Source organism: Cydia pomonella, chromosome 1 (assembly GCF_033807575.1).
Source record: "Cydia pomonella isolate Wapato2018A chromosome 1, ilCydPomo1, whole genome shotgun sequence".
Taxonomy (NCBI): domain Eukaryota; kingdom Metazoa; phylum Arthropoda; class Insecta; order Lepidoptera; family Tortricidae; genus Cydia; species Cydia pomonella.
This window is the reverse complement of record NC_084703.1, coordinates 43,891,728-43,918,107: the sequence shown is the minus strand read 5'-3', so window position 1 is coordinate 43,918,107 and position 26,380 is coordinate 43,891,728. Positions and strand designations below refer to the sequence as shown.

Below are 26,380 nucleotides of genomic sequence, written 5' to 3'. Positions count from 1 at the left end.
AGGCCCCGAACCCTTTCAAACTTCCCTTCAACTTCCGCGAGTTTCCGACCCGTCGAACCGTGAATCCAAAATCCCTTTTAAAAAGCTACTTGCGACCGGTCACTTGTTTATTAAACAAAACGATTACGGCAATAGTGACATTAACTAATGTGCGTTCCGGGAACCGCTTGTAAATTTACTAGTAAACAAGCATCTAATGACAGTTTTGAGAACAGTCGCGTCGCAGACTAGGAGCGCGAGGCTCGCCGAGCATGGTGTCGATAGTGCTACTGACCACCGAAGAGGTGCTGCAGAGAAATGGCTTCTGGTACTGCCTGGACTCCCTCTGGGTCACCGAGGAGATGGAGCCTTTCGAGGAGGTCAAACCCGAACACCTTTTCGCGAAACCGCTGTCCAGGGACTATTATTACGCGAAATACCCGGAAATACCGCGGAGTGAGTCCGACGACGAGAACTCTTTGTCGATAAGTGGATTTCAAAGTAAACATTATGAGTGGAAATCGAAGATATGCATCAAAAAGTTGAACGCTCGTCGGAAAAGCTTGGATCAGTTGAACACTAGTTCCCGATCGGATACGAGATGTAATCTGAGGCGGTCAGCCTCGCTGACACATCGCAAGCCCTCGACCTACTCTCTAGATCGCACTGTTAAGAACGAAGACCGTGTCCGCAATTTTCTGGATCGATTACTCCAAAGCGTGCCGCCACCTTCCTTACAAGATGAAATAACCACCAGAAACACCATCTACAACTCCATCTCGACATTAGATAACTTCACCGACATAGAAATACCCGACTACGCCGATTTCGAAAACGACGTCATGCAAAGCGACGACCACCGCGCGCCGACCTCCACTCTCAAAAGGCCAAAACGCCGAGTCAGTTTCAACACGAACTCATTTAAAACCGAGTTTGAGGACTGCGAGTCGTGGTATGAAACTATATACGGGGTGTCGCAGCTTATGAATAGGTCCGGATCGTACAATGAGACTGTTAAGCAAGAATCCTATCGGACGAATCAATCTGAAGGCGATTGTAGTCGCCTGTCGTGGTCCGAGCTCGTGAGCGCGTGTGGAATCAGCTCGTCTTTACGTCGGAGCAAAGACTCTTTGTATTCTACTGAAGAATTGCTGAGCTACTCGCATCACGCTGGGGATAAACCATTCGACGTGTCTTTGGAAGAAGACGAAGAGTTAGGTTATACGAAATTCGTGATATATAAAATGCACCAGACGATGAACATCGACGAGGGAATGCCTGATTCATCGCCGATGAAAGATTTGAGTGTAGAAGAAAGCGCTTGTGTGGAGATGTCGTTTAATAAGTCGGTTTACAGACTAGCGGCTATAGATGAATCGGTAAATTTGGCTTAGAATATGTCCTATAACTTCGTGTTTTTAGCTTTAGAAAAAGGCTAAACAATTTTGATGTGTCCTTTAATTGAAAAACGCTTTAAAAAATAGTGAGTGTTACTTATGAAACCAAAAGTATTTAAATGATCATATATGCTATACACGGTGCTCACGAGGAACCCGAAAGATTTTAACCACGTACTTCTGAGGCCAAAAGAAGGAAAAAATGTAATATGAGTTTCAGTAAATTTCGCCAAAAAAAAATATTTTTATATATATATTTTTTTAATTTTGAACGTATTTGTACATAAAATTTAATATTATGGTAAAATTGGCACTGAAAATATTTTTTTACGTTTTTTTTTGTAAAAACTAGTTCTTGCAAAGGTTACTCGTCACTTTTTGACATCTATCAATAAGGATATTTAGACTACGCCCCATAACGGCATCATCGCGATCAAAAAGGCTTTTTGCACTAAGTTTTTTTTACATTGGTATTAACTCTGAAACTAGGCGAAATCCAGAAAAGTTTATATGACATTTTAGTCTCTAAATGTAATCAGTAATACACTGTCAAAATCTTTCGGGTTCCTCGTGAGCACCGTGTATAATTTGTTACACATTTCCTGTGGCTTATTTTATAAAAGTGTTTTTCAATAAAGAGGCACGTCTAGATGTTTACCCTTCTAATGCTGAAAAAAACGAAGTGCAGGAATGGCGAATGAAACTAAACTTGTAGTCGTATTTCAAATTTTACTAATATCGCCCGTGTTACACACGATGTTTTTCATCACGCTTGCTAGGAAATTAATACATTTTGGAGCCCATATAATATACATGTTAATTACAATCGATACCTGTAATCTTATATAGAATAAGGACCATTGTAAGTGTGATGAAAAAGTTATTAAAGACGACAAATGCGAAGTAATTCATGCCTTGTAACATAAAAGGGTTAGCTTGCATAATAAAATTACCTATTTCTTACTCATTCAAGTACTTATCATCAAATGAATATCAAATGAAAGTTCCTAAAGCGAAGGCCGCCCTTTATAGGTAACCAACCTTTTGATATTTCCGTACCGTAGCGTCACGCAACCGTCGCGTACAGTGGCCATCAGATGTATCGGAGCACCCAAGCTGCTCGCAAATATCTGAACAGTGCATACATTAAAATGCATGTTCAGATATTTTTGAGTACCTTCGCCGGTTATATGTTTGATGGTGATTGTACAACGTTCTTCCCTCGCCTAGGATTCCCTGTTTTAGGTGTTAATAAAGCACTGCTTTCTTTGAATGATTATTTTCATTGCAATATCCTACCCATTGTCCTGACTGACGCGACCACGTGAAATTTTGAGGCTTAAGTCGGAAGTGGAACCCGCGCGAAATAGCCTTATCTTATTATCCTCTCTGGACGTTAACATTATAAGTATTGAAAATATTTGTTTGTTGCATATCAATCATAGCTAAGCCTCTGTTTGTTTTTTTTTAATCTATCATTATTATAAAATTTACAAGCATTTAAACAAATATGTATGAAATCGAAATACGTAAAAACATTTTCCACAATGTCAATCCAGAGAGGAAAATGGGGACTACCTATCCTCTTAAATAATGTATGGAAATAGTAATGCGAATTTCGTAGTACCTGTCATCCCGATATATATTTCCTTTTCCACTGGCCCCCAGAAATATAAGCGTTATGACGACCGTATGATTCAGATTTATTTATTTCATAACTAAGATTGCACTACAAATTATATTCATATCAATTTATATGAATCTTTATTGTGATCGTTAAAAATAAATTCTAAATATGACTAAAAATAACATCATAATCCAGGTAGCTTCATTGCAATAATCATAAAATATAATTTTCACCTGTACCCCTAGTGTGAATTTATTCGATAGCGCGACGTGACGATCGCGTTTGCTTTCAGTCTAATTATGTATGAGATTTTGAATTTCCAATACGTCCCGATTGGCGCGCTGTTTCTAAATCCCATACAAAATGAGACTTAACGCAAACGCGTACCTACGTCACGTCACGCTATCGAATAAATTTACACTAGGGGTTCTCAAAAGTATCGTCAAGCCAGAATTTATAGAACTCCAAAAATAAAATAGAAATGAAAATAAAACCAATAAGAAACAAAAACGATGTCAAAAATGCAAAAATACATTATACAGTTAGGTCAAAATATTCACTTATTGAATATAATGGGTTGTCCAGCAAATGTTCATTTTTAAGTAAGTTTAATGGTCATATCATAAGATGAAATCCAGGAAGCGATGTCACATGTTGCATTTTACCCCTGACGTACCTAAGCTGGTTGCAGTTGCATTTAGTGTTAGTTAACTCAAGTCCTTGGAGTCTGTTTTAAGACTCTACTCAGTTTTTCAGACTCTAGTCATCAAGTCAAAACTTGAGTACTTATCAAGTCTTTTGTCTTTTTGTAAAGCCCTTTAAAGAGAACTCTCAAGTTATGTACAAAAGTTTTCTAAAAGACATTGTCTACACATTAGATTCATGGGTTACGCAGAAATCATTAGAAAATGTCAATTTTCCTTTGTGTGACGTAGATAAAACCTAAAAACTTTTTGACGAAGTCTTTATTCGAAGATTCGACTCCTTGTAAGTTGCACTTAAAAAATCAAGAAAGGCGCAAAATCGCATAATAACTACTGGAATTCTTCAAATTTAGACACCTTTTATCGCATACGAAGCCAAATATGGCGGATATAATATTCAACTCTATTGACAACTATTAAAGTTTCAACAAATATTTTTATTATATGCGGTAAGGGGTTAAAAGACTCGTTCTTACTAACTCTAGTTGCATCGTCACGTATAGATGTCGCTTCAGCTAGGACAATGCGTTAATTTATTTATATATACTGCCTATTTCAATGTTTAGAATGTTATCTAGAAGCTTTTATTGACTATAGTGTTTTATAGAAAGTTCTAGTTATCAAAAATACCGTCCGGTTTAAAATGATATCGTTTCTTCGCTTTGGGATTTATCCATAGCAAATACCGGCAATTTTATTTAGTTGTATACTTTTTTCATATTCGGGAATTATCGTGTCATAGATAGCTTCAAAACCTACGTCTTGTTTGTGGTAGGTAAGTTAAAAGATAAAAACCCGCGCTACGGCCATATCGTCCGTCGTAAGATTCGCGTGGTGCCCCTAAATCTTTTGTTTCCTTCTAATATCCAGCCTTTACGCCCCCCTTTTAAGTCTTAAAGTAGAAGTCTTGGCGCACCGTAAACACATACAGAATGCGAAGAAAAACGGGTCAATGTGGGGAATTCTAAAATATAAATATAAAGGCTCGTGTACTATAGTCATTCATTATAGACATCGTCTGACGTGTTTTATTCTATAAAGCGTTGTTGACATTTTTGACGTTAATCGCCTCGTTAAACTTCGTAGATACACCCTCGTCAATATTACGTCTATCCAGCAGTTTTTTAAACTTTTTCGGTAACAGTTTCCCAACTTCAGTTGACACAAAAACAGTTTTCCGATAATCTTAGGCCGCCTTTACACTGAAGCGGAGATGAGAGACGTGCGGGAATCAACTTAATATTGGTTGTAAATAATTAATGAACTATTACTACCAAAAATGCTCCGTATAATAGTTTAAGAAAAAAACGTGCCTCGACAAATCAAGAAAAATGTATGCTCGAATAGAAGGCGATACCTTTGGCCTATACTTGAGAAGATGGCGATTCTAAGAGTTTTAGTCCTATGTCGAAAGATGGCAGTACATTTTGTTGACTACAAAATTGAACCAGTATTTTGCGCCATGAGTGGTTGTGAACCATAGAAGCGGAGCGTGAATCTCGCGACCTAAACGCGTAAGCGCCATGAATTTAACGGCGCTTACGACGTTTCGGTCGCGTGGTACAGGTTGCGATTGCAACAATTTCATTGTTTGGTATGGCTTCTATATAGTAATAATAACACACTCCACGTCTCTTCTCCGCTCCGCTGGATCACAACCAATGCTATTTTTTTGTTTCCCGCACGTATTCATCCATATCATAAACTGATATAGGTGTCCTATAAAAAGAAAAATAGTGATCGAATAGTGCTGGGATCAAAACAGCGTCTTCTGTACCCCTAGTGTAAATATTTTCGACAGCGAAACGTGACGTACGCGTTTGCGTTAAGTGTCATTTTGTATGAGATTTTTGACTTTCCAAAACGTCCCGCTTGGCGCGCTGTTCAAAAACCCATACAAAATGAGACTTAACGCAAACGCGTACGTCACGTTTCTCTATCGACTAAATTTACACTAGAGGTACTGCACACCACTAAACCTCCCGGTGTACGGCGACATCAGTTGAAATTTCTCGAGGATATGCAATATTGTACTAGTAAAAACTAAAAGCTAAGGCGCACACACATAATAACGATATATTTAATATAATGAACTAATTTTCACCAGAGTTATTCCATATAATTAGTTTGTCTAATAAGTGCTTATGATTACTTCTGTATTCTTCTTAGAATTAAATAAATTAAAAAAACTATTTATATATATGTATGTTTGTATATTTCTTATGATCTACGTACCTGATTGTATCATCTATACCCCTTATTTTCGCACCGCCTACAACTTATCTGCTTTGCCTAAGGGTTAACTGGTAGAGAATGCCTTATGTCATTAAGTCCTTGTACATAGTGTTTTCCAATGTGCAATAAAGATTAGATAAAAATAAATAATAAATATGATTTATCTATATCGTTAATAAATGATTAATCGGTTAAGATACTCAGTTTTTTTACATTGGTCGTTAGATTTGTAGCTCGCCCCGAGAGGCTAATCCTTTGTCTATTGTTAAAAGTCAAACCGCACGTGCTACTACCTGCAAAAAAGCTTCAAATCGAACGACTAAAAATGGAACTCAATCGAGCCGCACCAACTCAAAACCACAAAGAGAAATGGAAAGCGATCGCCATTAAAATGGTAATATTCAGCCGTCAGAAAATGTTTGTGTTCCCTGGAGCCACAGACTGAAAATAAAAAAAAAAATTTGGAATATGTCAATAGGCGAAACTGGCAAAACCCTCGGGCGTTTTTACGAATTGCATTGGACAATTATTTATTTTGTAGTATTTTGATATCGCCATTGTGTCGGTTTTAAATACTTTTTTGTTAATTCGTTTTACTAACACTACGAGTATTAAACAAATGTAAATTTGTGAGATGAATGTGTACAGGTAATTATGGTGGCCCTGAAAAGTATATACTTAGGTAAAAAACCTAACTAAAGAGGAGGTTATTTACAGTCCCATAGTCATAGGCTTATGATTTGAGGTTTTCGTTATTATATATTATTTAATCGAATCGCAAATACTCATAATGTGTACCATTAAAAAGTTACCCTATATACACCGTGGACCAATTAAACCCGACAGATTTTAAAGGTATATTCTTGACTGTATTTAGATACTAAAATATCATACAAAGTTTCCTGAAATCGATTTTGTTTTAAAGGTAATGTCATTTTTTTTTAAATTTGTATCTGTTTTGACTGAGTAAAACACCTTTTTAGCTGTGACGCTGTCACTATATGACTTGGTTTGGACATACCTACTGACAAACATTAAAGATTTAAACTAAACTCGCAACTTTTATCTGTAAATGAAAACAATAAGTACTTATACGCTATAATGTTTTTTTTTTCACCAAGAAGTAAAAATAAAAACGGGCGTGTGCATAAAACGCAAAAAAAAACTTTTATTCAGCTAGCGTGAGGGCTATAGCCCGAGCCCTCTCGCGCATGAGAGGAGACCTGTGCCCAGCAGTGGGACGTATATAGGCTGAATTATTGTTATTATTCAGCAAAAAAAAATATTAGGCGAATTTGGACAAAACTCATATAACTTATTTTGCTCCTTATGACCTCAGGAATGCGTGGTTAAAATATGTCAGGTTTAACTGGCCCACGGTGTATATAATTACAGTCAGCTACAATAATATCTTACGGACCTGAGTGCGCAAATATATCTACAACCATATTTGTTGAGCTACGAGAGCGTACGATATATATTTTTGGAACATTTTATTTAGTGTACATTACTTTTTTTTTTTGGCAATATTTATATTATTCCTAGTCAGAATCACTAGCTTTCGATACGTAATTGTCCCAAAATTTCCATACATATTTGGATCTTTATAATCCTTTACCGTCATACAAAACCTATGAAAAATGGTAACGGAATGGAAATAAAATACTAGCGACACTTTTTTTACTCCTTTTAAAAGTCGATCTTGATTCTGTGTAGAAATAATATTAAAATGTCCAAATAAAAATAAAAACAGCAAAAGTAAATGTAGCATACAATAAAAAATAAATATCTTTGCAAAGTTGTAAATTATTTTCTTAAGGTGGTTCGAATTTGACACGAAAAAAATGCGTAATGACTTAATGTAACGCAATTGTTTTTTTGTATAGAACCACCTTAAGTGCGAAATTCTTCTTTCTTAATTCTTCGCTTAAGAAATTATAGCTGACTGTTTACGCTGTATTTAAAATAACAATACTACTATTAAATAAATGATATTAAGAGATGTACAGATACATAATCTAAAATATTCCGTCCTTGTTGCAGCCCCCAGAGAACGAACTGCAGAAGAATTCGGACCGCGTTCTATCGGAGCACGAACTGCGAGTCCAGAGGTCGCTGCAGAAGCTCAATGTGCCAGAATGGTGAGTATATAAATAATGAGAAATTAGTATAGAGGCGTATTGTTAAAGTAAATTTTCTAGTTAACTTTTACTGGCATCTTTCGACACAGGACTAAAACTTTTATAATGACATAATATGGGTATTTGACCCTTGGCTATTTGACTAAGCGCTGGTGGCCTAGCGGTAAGAACGTGCGACTTGCAATCCGGAGGTCGCGGGTTCAAACCCCGGCTCGTACCGATGAGTTTTTCGGAACTTATGTACGAAATATCATTTGATATTTACCAGTCGCTTTTCGGTGAAGGAAAACATCGTGAGGAAACCGGACTAATCCCAACAAGGCCTAGTTTACCCTCTGGGTTGGAAGGTCAGATGGCAGTCGCTTTCGCAAAAACTAGTGCCTACGCCAAATCTTGGGATTAGTTGTCACGCGGACCCCAGGCTCCCATGAGCCGTGGCAAATGCCGGGACAACGCGAGGAAGAAGAAGATATGGCTATTTGACCCATGTTCTTTCACTGATATCTGTTAAATATCAAACGATGTCGCCATCTACTCGAGAATAGGCCAAAGGTATATCGCTATCTTTTCGAACATGAATTTTTGTTCATATTTAGAAAAAAAAATCATATATTTTTTTTTAAATATCTTATACGGAGTTATATATATCTGTGGGCGACACACCTTTTTGGAAATTGTTTACATTTTATACTTTTTTATATTTTTGAATTCTATTGTTGATTTATGTATTTATGTTATTTTTTACATTCTGTTATTGTGCATTTGTCTTCTTGTTTCCAATGAATAAAGTACTATACATGACTCAGCAAATTTTATCATTAATAATATCTTTGATATATGTCTTAGACGCACTGTTCAGATTGTCCAGCGGCAGAATATCGACTTCAAATCTCTATGATTCCGTAATCAGATTTCTTTTTTTCAAATCGGAAATCTGACGCTGTCGTTTATTTTACAGGGGTTCCTGCTTTTGTGCCATTAATTTTAAAAAAATCTTGCACCCGTTTTCTTTTAGTGGCTGCGATATAAAATAAGCAATACTGTAATATATTTCTCACCACACCAGCTGGTAAAGGCTCTTTTGATTGTTCAAAAACTGATGAGTAAGTTGCATTTTATTCACAAAGTAATCTGATGCAAATTTTGAGTTGTTTCCTTTACTGGTAGTATTGACTTTTAATGTTTAATGACTCTCATTTGAATGAGATTTTATTTGATATCTTACTGTTAAAAAGTCGGTTGGTGTGGTGAAAAAAATTGTGTTTCACTCGGGGGCAAAATTTGTTTAACCCTTGAAACCCTCGCAACGCTCAAGATTCCGCTACGCTTGTGGTTCAATTTTGGGATCTTTCGCTCGCTCGGGTATTAATATTAGCACGAGCAGTTAAACAACAAATTTGCTACCTTGTAAAACAAATAACTATTAAAATAATAACGACCCCTTAAATCCTCAGAACGCCGCACGGGTGTGGAACTCCTATCATAATGCCTCAGCGAATTATATGTACATGTATCGGATTTCATTCAGTGATTGCATAGCTTTAAACGCCAAGAACTCTCACGGAGTAAAATACAATTAATCCTACAAAATTTTCTCATAAAAAACCTGTTTCACAATGTCCAAGTAACGTATCGGATAGCTATTTAACAAATAAATTAACTGTCAGATAAAACTTAGCACTTGATCTATCAGTTAAGCGTATTTGAAGATTGTGAAACGTCAATGATGACTTTATTCGTCAGATAAGTGGCAAGTAGCTTATTCAGGACTTTACTTGGACATTGTAAAACATTCCCCCCCATTCCCCTATTCATACACTGTTTGTGCTTGACAATAGAGGCCTATACTCGTTCCATGAGTCATTGTGTCAAAACTGACATATACTCGTACCATGAGTCACTGTGTCAAAACTGACATATACTCGTACCATGAGTCACTGTGTCAAAACTGACATATACTCGTACCACGAGTAACTGTGTCAAAACTGACATATACTCGTACCATTTGTCACTGTGTCAAAACTGACATATACTCGTATCATGAGTCACTCTGTCAAAACTGACATATACTTGTACCATGAGTCAGTGTCAAAACTGACATATACTCGTACCATGAGTCACTGTGTCAAAACTGACATATACTCGTACCATGAGTCACTGTATCAAAACTGACATATACTCGTACCATGAGTCACTGTGTCAAAACTGACATATACTCGTACCATGAGTCACTGTGTCAAAACTGACATATACTCGTACCATTAGTTACTGTGTCAAAACTGACATATACGCTATCGAAAACGTAATTTACTTTCTATACATCTCGCTCGCACTTATATGCGAGTACGAGAGAGATGCATATATGCATAGAAAGTAAGAAGAGACTAAAATACGCGAATTAAGATAATTCACATACCTCGTCCTTACAAAAAGAGAAAAGTTTTTCCATTTCTAAATATTTTCTTTTCTCCATGATTTTTTAATGTTATTGACACAATGGAAAACTAGGTTTAACAATTCAATTCAATATATTATAGGTTTTCCTTTTTTTATTTCAAATTAGCAAAACAATAATATACATATATATTTAAAGTGAAACCTTTTAACCTAAAATATATTATGCTGAAGCGATCGACATCAAAATCAAAGTGATTTGTTAAGATTTAGTCAGTGGAAAACATTTTCTCCCGAAATGGAATTTCATAGAATAGCTAGGATCGCAAAGCTATTCTTCCTTCTTAAGGTGTAATGTTTTTGAAAAATCATACCGCTTTTTCGGCTGCACATCACAATACAGTTGCCAAAAATGTTAGCATCTTAAGCCTTTCTCTAGGGGCTTCATCGAATCGAATACTGATTTTCTGACTCGCTCCTAGAAAAAACCCTAAGGACTAAAACGCACTTTAAAAAATTGTAACAATTTATGCACAAAAGCTAAAGAATATGAAAACAATGCATTTTATTCGTTTTAGATATGTTTCATAGTAAAATTTACTGCTTAAGACATACACAATCCATATCTAAATAGAAATAGTTTTCGTTTTCAAAACGTCCGGGTTCGATTCCCGAGCTACAGTACAGGTTTTTTCTTAATGTACGAATGCAGTTTTTCTTGTTATTAAAATCGATGACATGGTTCCCAGGAACAGATCGTAGATATGTTACTATAGTTTCAGAGTTTCTCATATTGACCGATCTAAATGGGCCACCTTGCATGTTCCAACGACAGTTTTAAGGATCCGGATGGATCCCGATTCCTGTGCTAAACTATGTCCGTTATTTACACATCCCGGATTTTGCAGATGTTATCCTTGAACACTTTAGGATCTAGGCTGTCCGTTTGCACTTCGTAGCGTTCCTAGGTATCCGGCGATTTCCATATCCCGTCTCTAATTTAACTTCCTTCAGCCGAGTCTAGAAGTTGTCGGTACAGACAGAGAATTTTAAATAGAGATGGATTGTCAAAGGAAACTTTGTAGCCACAGTAAATTTACTGCCATCTTTCGACACATGATTAAAACTTTTAGAACGCCATTTGACTTTGATCCTTATTATCACTGATATGTGTTGAATTTGTTGAATATCAAAAAGTGGCGCCATCTAATAGATCAAAGACCAAAGGTATCACGGCATCGTTTCGAAACCTCTCTCTTAAAGTATTGGAACGCTAATTGACAAATAAATTAACTGAGAGATAAATTTTCTACAAAACTTAGCACTTTATTTATCAGTGAAGCTTATTTAAAGATTGTGAAACGCCAACGATGACTTTATTCGTCAGATAAGTGACAAGTAGCTTATTCAGGACATTACTTGGACATTTTGAAACAAGGCCTAAAAATAATACAAACGTGATAGATTATGGTATTGTACCCTATGGAACACATTGATAATTTCACTATTGATATGTTTAATATGATGATGTCCCGAGAAAGTGATAATTTTTGCCATAAACTAACATAATTGTCGCTTTTGAATCCATCCCACAACACACTATCCCCTTTATTTATGAAACCGGGCAAGTGCGAGTCGGGCTCGCGCACGAAGGGTTCCGTACCATTATTTATAAAAAAGGCAAAAAAATTATGTTTGTTGTATTGGAGTCCCCTTAAATATTTATTTTATTCCGTTTTTAGTATTTGTTGGTACCTATAGCGGCAACAGAAATACATCATCTGTGAAAATTTTAACTGTCTAGCTATCACGGTTCTTGAGATACAGCCTGGTGACAGACGGACGGACGGACGGACAGCGAAGTCTCAGTAATAGGGTCCCGTTGGACCCTTTGGATACGGAACCCTAAAAAAGCAAATCTCTCAAATTTTGTCCCTTTCTAACACTTTTTTTTGATACTACGTCAGTCGGTAATTCTGGCAACCTTACTCACCGGCAAGAACACAACACTATGAGTAGGGTCTAGTGTTATTTGGCTGCGGTTTTCTGTAAGGCGGACGTACTTCCCCAGTTGGGTTTTGCTCTAGATCTGGAATGACATTGACTGTGCTGTGCCCTGCCACACAAAGCGAGATGATATTCACAATACCCTTACCTCTCTTTTGGACGTAGTTTAAGGACGTACCCGGGTCCAAAACCCACACAAATTTCAAAATGAACGATTATCAAGTGCTTGTTAGACTTGAAAGGCGTTTATGAATAACTCCATTAGCATATAGCTAGTCAGGAATATACATAAACGTGTCGGGCGCCCAGGCGCACGGTGTATAATCGAATTACGTCGCCACCGAGCTCACCGCACAAGGATGCGTTGAGTATCACATAACAGTGCAGTTATATCATTATATGCAACGCTATTGTACTATTATAACCTATATTAACGGCGCCCATTATAAAACATTAATGAAAAAAAACCAGACAACTGCGACCGTACTTTTTAGTATTTGTTGTCATAGTGGCAACAGATATACAATGTGAAAATGACTGTGAAAATTTCAACTGTCTAGCTATCACGGTTCATGAGACAGCCCTGATGCCAGATGGACAGACGGACGGACAGCGGAGTCTTAGTAATAGGGTCCCGTTTTACCCTTTGGGTACGGAACCCTAAAAATGAGTATTTTTGATATTTCACCGACGCCTATATCGTTACCATGAGTATGATAATAGTATTACTTATTCTGTACCACGATGCCAGTTGGTACTAGCGATCGTACTGGTGTTCCGAATGGTCGTAAGTTCGAGTCTTGCCGGCAATGATGAATTTTTCTACATTTTCTTTTAATATTAAAAGGACAAAAATTTGGAAGACGCCTTATCTTAAAAAATGGCAAGTTTAAAAACAAATTAGTCTGAAGTTATTGTCTTCTTCTTTCCATCCTGTTACCCCCTGCTGGGGTGTAGGGCTCGAACCATTTTCTTCCACTGACTCCGGTCCTGGGCAGCTTGGGTAACCTCCTCCCACCCCATCCCCAAACATCCAACTCTTGCTCCACGGAACGGCGCCAAGTTAGGGCGACCACATTTCCGTTTTCTTGAAGTTATTGTATTCGATCAAAAACACACTGTATACTATATATGTAAATGCAATGCGACTTGCTATTTTTGCCGCCGCTTTGTGCTATGCTATTCAAGTCCATCTAAACTAACTCTGCGTCGAATTTAGCATGTGCAGAAGCATGTGTGTAAAATTAACTGATTAATTGTACGGCGGACTGCCGGACGGTATGGGCCTGTCAGTTGTTCGGAACTGTCAAGTTTTGTTCTAGCTGACTGGCCGATACTTCGAGCAACGCCCCTCCCCTCTGCCGAAGTATAGGTACGACTGTACCTATGGCGGTGCATGTTGTGACTCGCCCGTATACAAAAAGACATCGAGGTGTGCAAGATTTGTCTTTGACGTGTGTCATTTTCTATGTATTTGTGTCGTCATTACATATTGGATTTTGTATGTAGTGAGTGAGAAGTGAGACTGTGTGCACGTTTCCCTCCGCAAAAAATGGCAGAACGGTTTATACGGTGAGATATCGCTTGGGCTCCTCCCTTCCGACGTGTCGGAAGCCGGTGTTGCTCGAAGGGCCGATACCATCCGGCGGACGAATATTGATGTAATAATCAGTGGGTTTTTAATGCTAGAAAATGGAGACCTGGGTTCTCCGAAATGACGTGAGTTAAAGCGTAATAGTACAATATTATAGAGGCCGGGAAACCAAGGGTTACAGGCCAAGTAGATATAGGCGGCCGAGCTTAGCGAGGCTGGTAGGGATGCGCAGCCGGCAACCCCGTTTCTCGCCGAAATTTGTATAGTGCTTTTCTCATACTTGCAATTAAATAATAGATGTAGTTAATTTGTTTTATTCGTAGGTTTATACAGCTAAAAACCTAACCCATTCCGTCCTAAACCCATTTCCGGACCTAATTTGAAGTAAGTTTAATGTCAACATTCCATTGCAAGTTTGAGAAAAATTTGTTTAACGGCCTGATTCACAATATCCAAATAAAGTATTGGATCATCATCATCATCCGTCCTAGCCGGTTTCGGATTCGGCGACTGATTTTGTACTGGCTAGTGAGAGCGACGATCATGAGCTCTCAGGTGGCTGACGTAGCCTATTTTCGCAGTAAATGTACGGCCACACTCACCGCAAGTCAGCACCCCTCATTGTAGCTTATGACCGCAGGTGGTCGGGCCTTTAACTCGTCACGCTTCGCATCGAGTTCCACTCGCCTCTGCTCTTCAAAGGCTTGCACTTTTAATTTGTACTCACTGTATGCCTCCACTTCGGCCGATCTCGTGCCGAAGTTTCCCAGTGCGATGGTTCAATGTCACATCTCAGCATGTGACGCTTCAGCACATCTTTGTTAAGAAATAAATCTGTGGCCCTAGTGAAAAAGGGTACAAGTCTCTGGCAGCGCAGGTGTAAAGGGGTGTAAGTTCCACGTAACACTTATGCCCTTATACACCTAAACTGCCAGAGACTTGTACCCTTTTTCACTAGGGCCACAGAAATGAACTATAAAATAAAACTTAGCACTTTATCTACCAGTTAAGCTTATTTGAAGATCGTGAAAGCCAACGATGAATTTATTCGTCAGATAAGTGGCATTTAGCTTATTCAGGGCTTTACTTGGACATTGTGAAACAGGCCCTTAATGTAACTTTATTAGTGGGATAAAAGCGTGTCAACAACAATCAAATGAATTCACACCTACTAGCGTTTTAAAGTAACGTCACGTCACTAACGCCCTCTAATGGCTGCATGGGTAACCTGCTATTATCCTTTAAATATTTCACAGCCCACAGATATATGCGTTGTGTAGTCCACGCATCATTATTAGTGTCATTACATAGGGACGGTCAAGTTCCTGATGGTATTTTATTCATAAACGACCCCGAGCCCGGCGCCCCGCACCTGTTTAGTCTTTTCTATGGGAGCGCGGCGGCACGTGATTGGTATTTTTTTTTAGAGTTGTCTACAGCGTATTGAAGTGAATCTTAAAGTTGAGTTAGGAGCCCATACATACAAAAGTACGTAAGTATAGTTTGGTATACGAAATCTTAATACAACCATTACAGTCGACGAGTAGTAAAATAATATACTATCGTGATATAATAAAGGGTCAGTCAGTCAGGGTCTTTTCAGTCGAGTACCGTGTCTAAGAGTTGAAGCTTGCTGAGTTGCCTAGGTAAGATACGAGATTGAAAAGCTTGATTATGTCACTATTGTAACTGTGTACATAAATTACTTTTTGCGAAAAATTAAAAAAATCTATGCCATTTACTTTTATAAAAAGTACGTAGCCATACTCCGAAGTTCACGGAGTTTAAAAAACACCGTATATAAAAAATACTCTTATTTCCTGCACTGAACCATTCTTCCATTACTCACCTTGCATGCCTTTAAAACTCATTTTAATAATTAAGCTTAATGAGTAATTAGTATTAATCCAAAATCGTATTCCTTAAATAAAAAGACTAGCAATAGCTAATACATACTCAATGTTTGTACCATTATCAGTTATTTCACAGTGTTAGTACCTTCGTCCACACTTAAACTAAACAATTTGTACTTAATCCTTATTTCTGTGACATTAAGAGGCAACACGAGTGGTCTTTTCTCCATACACATGTACTCGACTGTTTCCCCCGTAGTTTTTGAAGCTAGATCAATGATTTTTTCAACACAGTTTATTATTATTAAGATCTGTGTCGGACTGTTATCCTTCTTTTTTGATATATTTGGTTCTTAAGGCGCTAGTGCACTTCAAATATTCGTAATAACGGCCTAATTTACTAGGCCGCAGAGAAGCATGGTATTCATAACTGTCATAAAAATCAAAACAGTCCGACTCAGATCATTGCCATTTAGATCTCAAAATGTCGTTACATTTGGTTAAGTTTTGGAGGAGGAAACACTCGAGTATGAAACATCGTTTTTTGAGATTTTTATGCAGGATTGTTTGCCTAACCTGGCATTGTCCTTTTCGCACTAGTTTGAGGAGCCGATTCCGTTAGCGAAACAGATATATTCACCTGAAATATTTAAATCTCAGCTCCTGAATCCTTAAGGTCCACCGATGGTCAACCGTTACGATTACTACCAAGATATATGTCTGCAAACCCCTATCCCATTCATGTACATTGTGGCCCGTTCAAAGCGACCACGGCCGCTCTAAACTATACTTTCTGTCTTTGACACAAGGTCGACGTTGTATCAGCAGGTCAATTGGTGAGGTTGCATCGCTGGCCGATGCAATTACTCCACTTAATATCAATTGAGTCGTGAGAAGCTGAGGGCCTACCACGAACCACGTTCGACGTGTTGCCTCTTTGTCACACTCGTAATTTCGTACATAAGTGTGACGGAAGCAGCATGTCGAACGTGGTTCACGGTCGGCCCTGTGGTATGGATATGGGATTAGATGTGTATCCGGGTCGAAGGACCAGATTTATTGTTATATTTAGATCTAGTGAAGATTTTTTATTTAGTGCCTGTTTCACAAAGTATGAGGAAAGTATTGGATAGCTGATTAACCAATAAATTAATTGCCAGATAAAAAAAAATATATAGGGACATTTTTACACGAATTGACTAAGTCCCACGGTCTCAAGAAGGCTTGTATTTTGGGTACTCAGACAACTATATGTATTTATAATATATAAATACTTAAATACATAGAAAACATCTATGACTCAGGAACAAATATCTGTGCTCATCACACAAATACGTGCCCTTACCGGGATTCGAACTCAGGACCATCGGCTCCGTAGGCAGGGTCACTAGCCAAGTAACCACTAGGCCAGACCCGACGTTATATAAAATAAAAGTAATACAAATAACTTAAGTCGTAAAAGTATTTACTTATCTACCAGTTAAGCTTATTTGAAGATTGTGAAACGTCGACGATGATTTTATTCGTCAGATAAGTGGCAAGTAGCTTATTCAGGACTTTTCTTGGTTTTTACCTTACCACATTTCTACTTAGTAAGAAATTCTTGCAGTCTATTTTTTCTGGGTAATACTGCATCGAACTCATTTTATAAACTTTTCATTTCAAGAATTAAAGTTTCTTTATTTTTCCTGTGAAAATATATACATATCACAGTGTAAACGCGGCATGTTTTTATTGGTATATTTCTAGCTAGTAATACTAATAATGTTGCTTTTATTACCTTTTTTTTTAATAATTTTATTTTATACTTTAACCTTACGTAGGTAAAATATAGGTTAAGGTTAATTAAGGTTAGGGTCGTTAATTAGTGTTAATCGTACTAAACTGCAAACACGCATAATGTTTACCTACCCAGCTGCTCATAGCCGTAACTATGTTTTTTTGGATAAGAAAAAACTATGCTGAAGTGAGAATGAGATTTAATAGCAAGCACCTTATGCGGTAATTTTTTTCTTATATAAATAATGAGTACCGTACGTTTTTTAAGCATTAGGGTAAACAATCTTTACATGTCTTTTTATTGAAAAACGCTATTGAAAAATCAGTAACTATTACTTATGAAAGCAAACGAATGTAAATGATCGTATATGATTTATAATTGTTACATATTTGCCGTGACTTATTTTTCAAAAGTGGTTATCATATCAATAAAAAGACGCGTTATAATCGCTTGCCTTCTTTCTATTGCTAACGGACTGTTATATTTTGTTATTAATTAATATACCTCATGAAGTGCCCCATGAAAATAATAATGCTTATATCTGTATTTACTGAGGATGGGTGAGGATCGGGGTGTTAAGAGAGCTTTATTTGGGACGACCGACTGGTCGCCGTCCAGTGGGTCGGCCCAGATACCGCTGGAGCGACAGTGTACAGGCGGATCTGTGCCAACTCAAAGCCGATAACTGGCAGGAAGTGGCACAGGATCGGGACAGGTGGCGTTCTCTCGTTTTGGAGGTCAAGACCCTCTTTTGATCACTGCGCCACAATAGTTAGTTATTTCTGTAAAGTTCTTTATAATGCTAAAAAAATATGTAATAACCGAAATGTCCTTAAAACTATCACAGTGTTTTCTAAAGTCCCCCAAATTAATACCTTCTCGCAGTACATTTACCTAGATTTATAGAATCGAATAAATATCAAATTACACCCAATGCAAGTGAATCTAGATATTAATAAACCCCTGGATATTGCGCGGCAGGGCTTGAATTAGATCGAGGCTAGGGATTTTCAGTCTAGAGATGAAAACTCGATATTACCTCGAGCAGATTTCCGATATCCTCTTACCCGGTTTCCTTTATTACAAAGTTTTTACCTTATATAAGTTATATATATTTAGGTAATTGGTGCATGCAAATTGCAAGTTTCTTACCTATCTTCTTAATTTGTCGTCTAGGTCTTAAGTTAGGTCATTTACATTCAGTTATTATTACTATAGAGAAGCCATACCAAGCGCAAAAGCAACCTATACCATGCGACCAAAACGTTAAAATTCATGAACGAAACGTTGAAAATTCATGGCGCTTACGCGTTTAGGTCGCGAGATGCACGCTCCGCGTGAAGCGTGAATCTCGCGACCTAAACGCGTAAGCGCCATGAATTTTACGGCGCTTACGGTGTTTTGGTCGCGTGGTACAGCTTACGATTGCGACAATTTCATTGTTTGGTATGGCTTCTCTATAGTAATAATAACTCAATTACTTGTAGCGGCACTAACTCGGAACCAATAAAGGTAAAAAAGCTTGTCATATCTTTTTATTGAAAAACGCTTATATACTCGTAAATTTATAACTGTTGCTTATGAAAGCAAAATAATGTAAATGATTGAAAAATTTGAATTTCGCGCCTTTTTCTACTGACGAAATTGTTTGACCGTCTATATATAACCGTGTACAACACAATGGACATAGATAACAATAATTGCGAACCTCTTAATCCTATTACAAAGGCGGTGTGCATTCACACTATCCTGGGCATTTTATTCGCTAACAGAATCGATGTTCAACGGGCCAGAATAAATGTGACAAGCAGTTTATGTGACTGATATATAATGAAAAGCATTAAAATACGAGTGGGCTTAAAAACGAGATGAAAGCGAGTTTCGTAAAAAGATCACACAATTATTTTAATGCCGAATTATGTACAGCTACATACACTGAGTTATTGTTAGCTCTCTATAATCTGTCTCACTCTCGTTGAGTGTAAGCGTGAGCAAGATGGTCGGGATCGCGGATAACATTTTTTTGAATTTTAATTTGTTGTAGTATTATAAGTTTAAAAAAAAAAGAAAAAAGTGCAGCGATCACTATATCCCTCAAAAATAAAATTGCGCAAATTTAGAAGCAATTTTCATATATTTAGCTTTTGTGTATAAATATTTAAAGTGCGTTTTAGACCTATGTTCGTGTTTTTTTCTATCGAGTGAAACTCAAATAATCAGGATCCGAATCGCTGAAGTCCCTAGAGAAAATCGTCAAGGATCTAAAAAAGCGGTACGATTTTTCAAAAACTCCGCTCTCTGCTACGACACCTTAAACCGCGGTGTCTGAAAGTGACGTACGCTGTATCATGTCTCGCGCGATAAGCGCAACAATAAGTGTAAGGCCTGAGTGGACGCTCTAGTTGGGCGTGCAGCGGGCCGGGCGTGCGGCGTGCATGTTAAACAAATGCAAACGTATAGGAGCGGCTTTAGTGCACGCTGCTCGAATCTCTTGTGAGCCCGACGCCACGCTGCACGCCTCGACAAACGCTCCGCTTCGAGCGTCCACTCAGGCCTTACGCTGATGGTTGCATGCAATGCGAAATCCTTTAAAAAGGGTCATCGCCCTTTTTGCATGTCTATTGTAGAAATGCATTGTTTCGCCGATGCATCGAGTATTTTACTAACTAACTGCAACCATCCATTACGGTCTAGTCTAGTGGAATTATCGAAATGGGCGTTGCAATCTAATAATACCTGTATCAGGACAATTTACTATTTCAAATTAAACGTAGCTCTTTAAAAGTGAACTAGTATATTTTTTGTGTAGCGAAATGAAGGCAATTATAATCATATAAGAATGCTAACAACAATTTTGAGCGATAGAATTAAATTTTTGTTAGTTTTTCACAAGCTTGTACACCATGGGCTTGTAGAACCAGACAAATTGGTGAGCCGACCCGTAAAGTATTATTGACCGCATTTATAGACTAAAATGACCAACTAAATTTTCTGAAATCGGTATTGTTTTAGAGATATTGCCAATTCTTATGAACTTTTCTATATAATAACTTAATGCAAAACGCCTTTTTGGCTGCGTCGCGGCCACTATGTGACTTCAATTAGACATAGCTATTGACTTGCATTAATTATTATTACCACTTATTATTTTTGACCACTTTTGGTATCTGATTGAATTGAAATTTGGCACACTTATGTTAGACCGGGTTGAATAGAATATTGTGGTGATATTTAGTTGATGAAGACCAAGGAAGCCATTGGAACTGAGACAAAACAAAGTAACTAAAAGTCTTACTCCAATTCTTCCTCAATTGCTCAAAGGTTAACTGGAAGAGATCCCTGAAAGGGATAAGTTCGCCTTTGCGTCCTTTCCTGGTTTATGTTTCTATTTGTACAAAAAAAAAGTTTTTCTACTACTACTACTACTACTTATCGAAGACAAAATCTTACAAATATAGAAGTAAAGTAAAAAATTTAGAATAAAACTAAATTTTGCATCAAAAATGGAATTTTTGAAAAAAAAAGCTTAGTCCGTAAAATTCATAAGTTTCATAACCTAATTAAAATAAGTAGTTTCTTTCAATCTCTAAAACTGTCGCCCCGGTCGCAAAATTGGATGTCTGTATGGTTAAATATGTTGTGTCTGTTAATTTATAATGTGTCTATGCAATTATGCAGCTGGCTATACATCAGAAGAAGACCCTCCTACGGCCCTGAAGAAAATCTTAACTCAAAACTATTTCCAGGTACAAGAATGCCCCGGCGCCCCGCGAGGGCTTCCTGCTGCGCAAGCGGCTGTCTGACGCGTCCAGCGCGCGCTGGAGCGGCCTCAGCTCGAAGACCACTTCTTTGGGCAGTCTTGGGGCCTCCGCCCCTCCGCCCCCGCAGCTGTCCCCGCACACCACCAGCTTCGGCAGGTGGTCGACTAGCAGACTCAACTCTAACCAAGTAAGTTTTATGCCCTTGTTCCTTGGTTAAAAATGGAATCGGGATAACGATATCGATGTTGGTCTCATAGTAAAAGTTACTCAGTATGTCCTACCTATGTATACACCCCGTAAATTTTGCAGGGGAATAAAAAAACAATCTGTAACGTAAATAAATAAGAACCTGTATAACTATGCCAGCTATTGGCAGAGAGTAGATAGATAGTATATGTACATAGAAAACAACCATAAATATGGAACATATATTTACGATAAACACACCAATAAATGTCCTTACCAGGATTCGAATAAGTTATTAATCGCTTTTACCTGTACCAAAATAACAATAAAATTGTTACATCGTCGATTAGTCGATAATCTGTCAAACCCAGATTACGCATACTTTTCACTCTCAAAACGCAATTTAATGAAACACATTATTCGTATTACAATGTCCATTTCAGAGAAATGTTGATTTGTGGCATAAATTGGATTATTCGCCTTCGATTTCGCAAAATGAATTTAAATTTCAGTATTTGATTTCATTGCGTAAAATAACTGTCATTGATTGGATGTATTTTAATTGTTATTTAAATAAATGTATATTATTTCGATTGATATTTGGTATTGGGACTCATCCCAAAAATAAAAAATGTACAGTTTAAAAAAAGAATAAATAAGATTTTCTCAAAAAAAAAAAATTTGAGACGAGATTTTATCGCAGACTGTTTTTTTTTCTAACAAACCGAAACACCATTCTCTCGCGTTGTTTAATCATTAATTTCTATGGCCACCTCCTGTTTCCATCCTCAGATCAGCTCGATGGTACAATAATATTGGATTGTTACCCAATTTACATATGCGTGTAAAGTTTCAGTTCTATCCAATAATGGAGAGTGGGTCTAAATAAGCATGCAAGATGTGACCCGAATAAACATTACAAACAATCGTTGCAAGTTAAATAAAAGGTTGTAAAGCTAATTCTCGTCTAAGCTAATTCTATACCGAATTGAAGACACAAATTGTGAAAACTGTCCTTTTAAAAATAAATCAATAAATAATAATAATAATAAATAAATATTATAGGACATTATTACACAAATTTACTAAGTCCTACAGTAAGCTCAATAAGGCTTGTATTGAGGGTACTTAGACAACGATATATATAATATACAAATATTTATAAATACTTAAATACATAGAAAACACCCATGACTCAGGAACAAATATCCATGCTCATCACACGAATAAATGCCCTTACCAGGATTTGAACCCGGGACCATCGGTTTCATAGGCAGGGTCTACCCATTAGGCCAGACAGGACGTCAAAATATGAATACCTCAGGAGTTTATATGTTAATACTTCGATTCTTGAACTACACAGGTGAGGTCAACAGGCCCAAGACAAGTGTACACGTTCGTAAGGGCCTTATCAGATAAAAATAATTTATTGATTATCTCTGAAATGGACTTGATTACGATACCGGTGTCTTTCATAAAGTTACTAAATTTAAGCTCAGGAGACACCGTGTCTTCGGCTGATCATAGCGGTTTGTTTTTTACCGAGTTGTCGGATTTCTGTAGTGAGTGGGAGTGCACTATAGCGGATACAGATATTTTGGACTTGTCGTCGGAGACATATACCGTCATAAGCGATGCTCATAGATGTAGACGGTGGCTAGACCATTGTTTGGTGACTGAGACTGCATTGAAAACTATTATGAATGTGTATGTTAACTATAACACAGTTTGGTCCGATCATTTCCCGTTATGTTTAGGAATTTTATTATAAATCCATCAGATCAGGTAATTCCTAGGCATATCATGAAACCATTGTCATTTTGTTAAAGGTTTTTTAAGAAAAATATTCTTGACATGAAACTGCCGTTTGACAATTGAGACAGGAACGAATTTCATGTCTCAATTTTTCCACAACAATAGACAATAAAATATAGTAAACATACTGACATGTTTGTGGTAAATCTCTTTCAAATAAATCCTTTGAAATCCGAATCATATTTCCGTTGATGGAAACCACAATGAAATCCAATTCAGAATGGCCTTTTGTTTTGCATTTATGTATTGTTTATACTGGTATAACTGTCCAAACTGTCAGTGCAACTTAATGTAGATTGATTACTAGATTAATGGATAAGGGTAATTTTCAACCGTATCTGATAGTCGGACCCTGTCTACGAAGCAGAAGGTTCCGGGTTCGAATCTTGGTATAAGCATTTATTCTATGTATATAAGTATTTATACATGGCAAAATTTAATCGGTGATCAGGAGTTGAAAAAAAAAACAAGTTGCACTCCGGGAGAACCGGTAAAAGTTAAAACTTGATAAAACTTGAATATTAACGTTGTGCATTTTTGATATTTTGGAATGGTTATAGAATAATTTTGCACGAATTGCTTTAATTATCAGTATAAAAGTACTATCATTTATGTGGTCAAATACAATATTCTGCCGGCATCGGCACTCTCGAAATGCAACCCGTTGTACCCGGCGCAGCGTAGGAGAGGAAGTATCTCCCTCTCTTTCTACCGCGCGGCGGTCTGCTGGCTTCAATGATATTATAACAGTTTTTCGATCAGGTCACGTGCCCGTCTTACGAATTTTCAATCTGACGAATCTGTCGGTCACGTGACCTGTCGCGAGTTTAACATGTTTTCCCCATCACAAAAAGTGCACAGCGCCGCTAAAGAAGTTTTCACTTCAAAATATTAATTGCCAACCTAAATAGAATTCAATACGCGAGATCTCATGAAATTTATTTTACCATATAATTAAGTACAGTTACTGATATAGTGAAAATTAATAATAATAACCACTGGATACATGGAGTGGATACCCTACTTCAATAAATTTTTCGTGTTATGGCTCCATCAAGATGTTGATGATTCTGCCAATGTCGAAGTTGGATGAAGGCAAGTAGGTGTACGTCAAACATGGCATATTGGCAGGAATTTAACAATGACAAATTGACAGCTTATTGCTCATAAGTCTTTTTCTATGGCTATTACTTTTGATAGAGGTTTTGTATATTTAATTAAAAGCACAAAATATTACTTTGCTAATCCGCGAAAAGATGTAAGATAGTGCTAACCCGTTATACTTAACTGTGTATTTATGTTTACTTGTTTTGTTTTTATTTTGCAAAATGTCTAATTCTTTGGCACTTCCTACAACCCACTTGCTGGTTTATTACGATGTATGGGGTAACTCATTAAATTTGTGTCCTTTGTACAAGTAACATAGGATAAGATATTATAATTGCTTGGAAAGAAAAAAATGTTATGCCACACAAAACCAAAATTAATATTCACGTTGAGTCTTTTAGTTTCTCGCTACGCACAAAATAATAATTTAAAACTCTAACTCTCGTTTTCTTGCTCGAGGCTCAATATTTGTACGTGCAGAAAGATTAACTTTCCTCTACCGTTGCACAACCTTTTTTTTTTAATGTATTTTTCCAGTACAGAGGGCCTACCGCGAACCACGTTCGACGTGTTGCCTCCCTGTTACACTTACTTACGAATTTACAAGTGCGACAAAGAGGCAACACGTCGAACGTGGTTCGCGGTAGGCCCTCAGGTGTCTGCCATTGAGTTATTATTACTATAGAGAACCCATATCAAATAATGAAATTGTCGTAATTGCAACCTGTACCACGCGGCCAAACGTTCATAAGCGCTGTAAAATTCATGGCGCTTACGCGTTTAAGTCGCGAGATTCACGCTCCGCTTCGATGGTTTGTTGTCAAAACAACAACTCGTGGCGCAAAATACTGGTTCTCTGTGCCGGTTCTATACGCAGTAATTATAATTCAATGGTGTCCACGTGCCGAACTCATGTCGGGCACGGCGCGTTGTTGTGAGTCCTCAACGTGCCAACTACTGCCGCCCGTTTCCGCTCTAATGGCCCCTTCAACTAACGAGGCTCTTTAATGTCCACTTTTATGCGACAAACAGACATGCCTTGCAAAAGTAGTGCGTGATTGAGGTGTGAGGTAAATTTCATTCACAGTCATTTCAATGTGTTTTGACGGTGTCCTAGTCGGAGCAGGAGTACCCAGGTTCGAGTCATGGTAAGGGCATTTATTGGTTTTTAAGGTGTGTTTATTATAAATATTTGTTTAATTTAGACTTATTTAACGTTAGAGGTATTTCAGCCAGTGAGGAATCACTTGAAAAATCTCTGTAACTATAGAGGCCACTTAAAGCAAGTAAGGCCGGAAGTCCGGAGCGTCCGTGGACGGTGCGCTCTAGGGTTCAGAACCGGGAAATCCCGGTCTCGAAAGTACCGGGAATTCCCGGTTCTTTTGTCAGTAAAATGGAACCGGGAAACCAAATTTGATTCCCGGTTCTTTCGGTACTTTCGGGAATTTTATTTTTATTAAGCAATTCACACTACTATTTACTTATTTACTCTTACTTTAATTTTCCACACTTTCTACTATTCAAACATTCAAAACTAACGTGAATAATTCAGCGTTAAAATAAATAACGCGCGAAATTAATGGTGCGCTCGATATTACCAATAACTACCTACACTCGCTCGCTGTTGCTACGGCGTCTCAATGTTGCAGCTGCGACTCTGAATTACTTGCAAAATCCAGAAAGTTATTTCCTCCAACAAAATGATGAAGATTCATTAGTTTTTTCGCGGCCAAGCAGCGATGAAATGTGCAACGCAATAGTGTCATTGCTAAGTCGCACCAAATCCTCAACAACTCCGGT

General features: G+C 37.5%; 1 protein-coding gene across 1 annotated transcript in view; it reads left to right on the top strand.

The window, feature by feature from the left end:
- LOC133524556 (serine/arginine repetitive matrix protein 2) overlaps positions 1-26,380 on the top strand; it is a 202,417-nt gene that overhangs the window by 139,282 nt on the left and 36,755 nt on the right. Inside the window, exons 4-5 of the mRNA XM_061860642.1 lie at positions 7,986-8,083; positions 21,458-21,659. Of these exons, the coding sequence (XP_061716626.1) occupies positions 7,986-8,083; positions 21,458-21,659 (300 nt within the window). The remainder of the gene's footprint in view (positions 1-7,985; positions 8,084-21,457; positions 21,660-26,380) is intronic.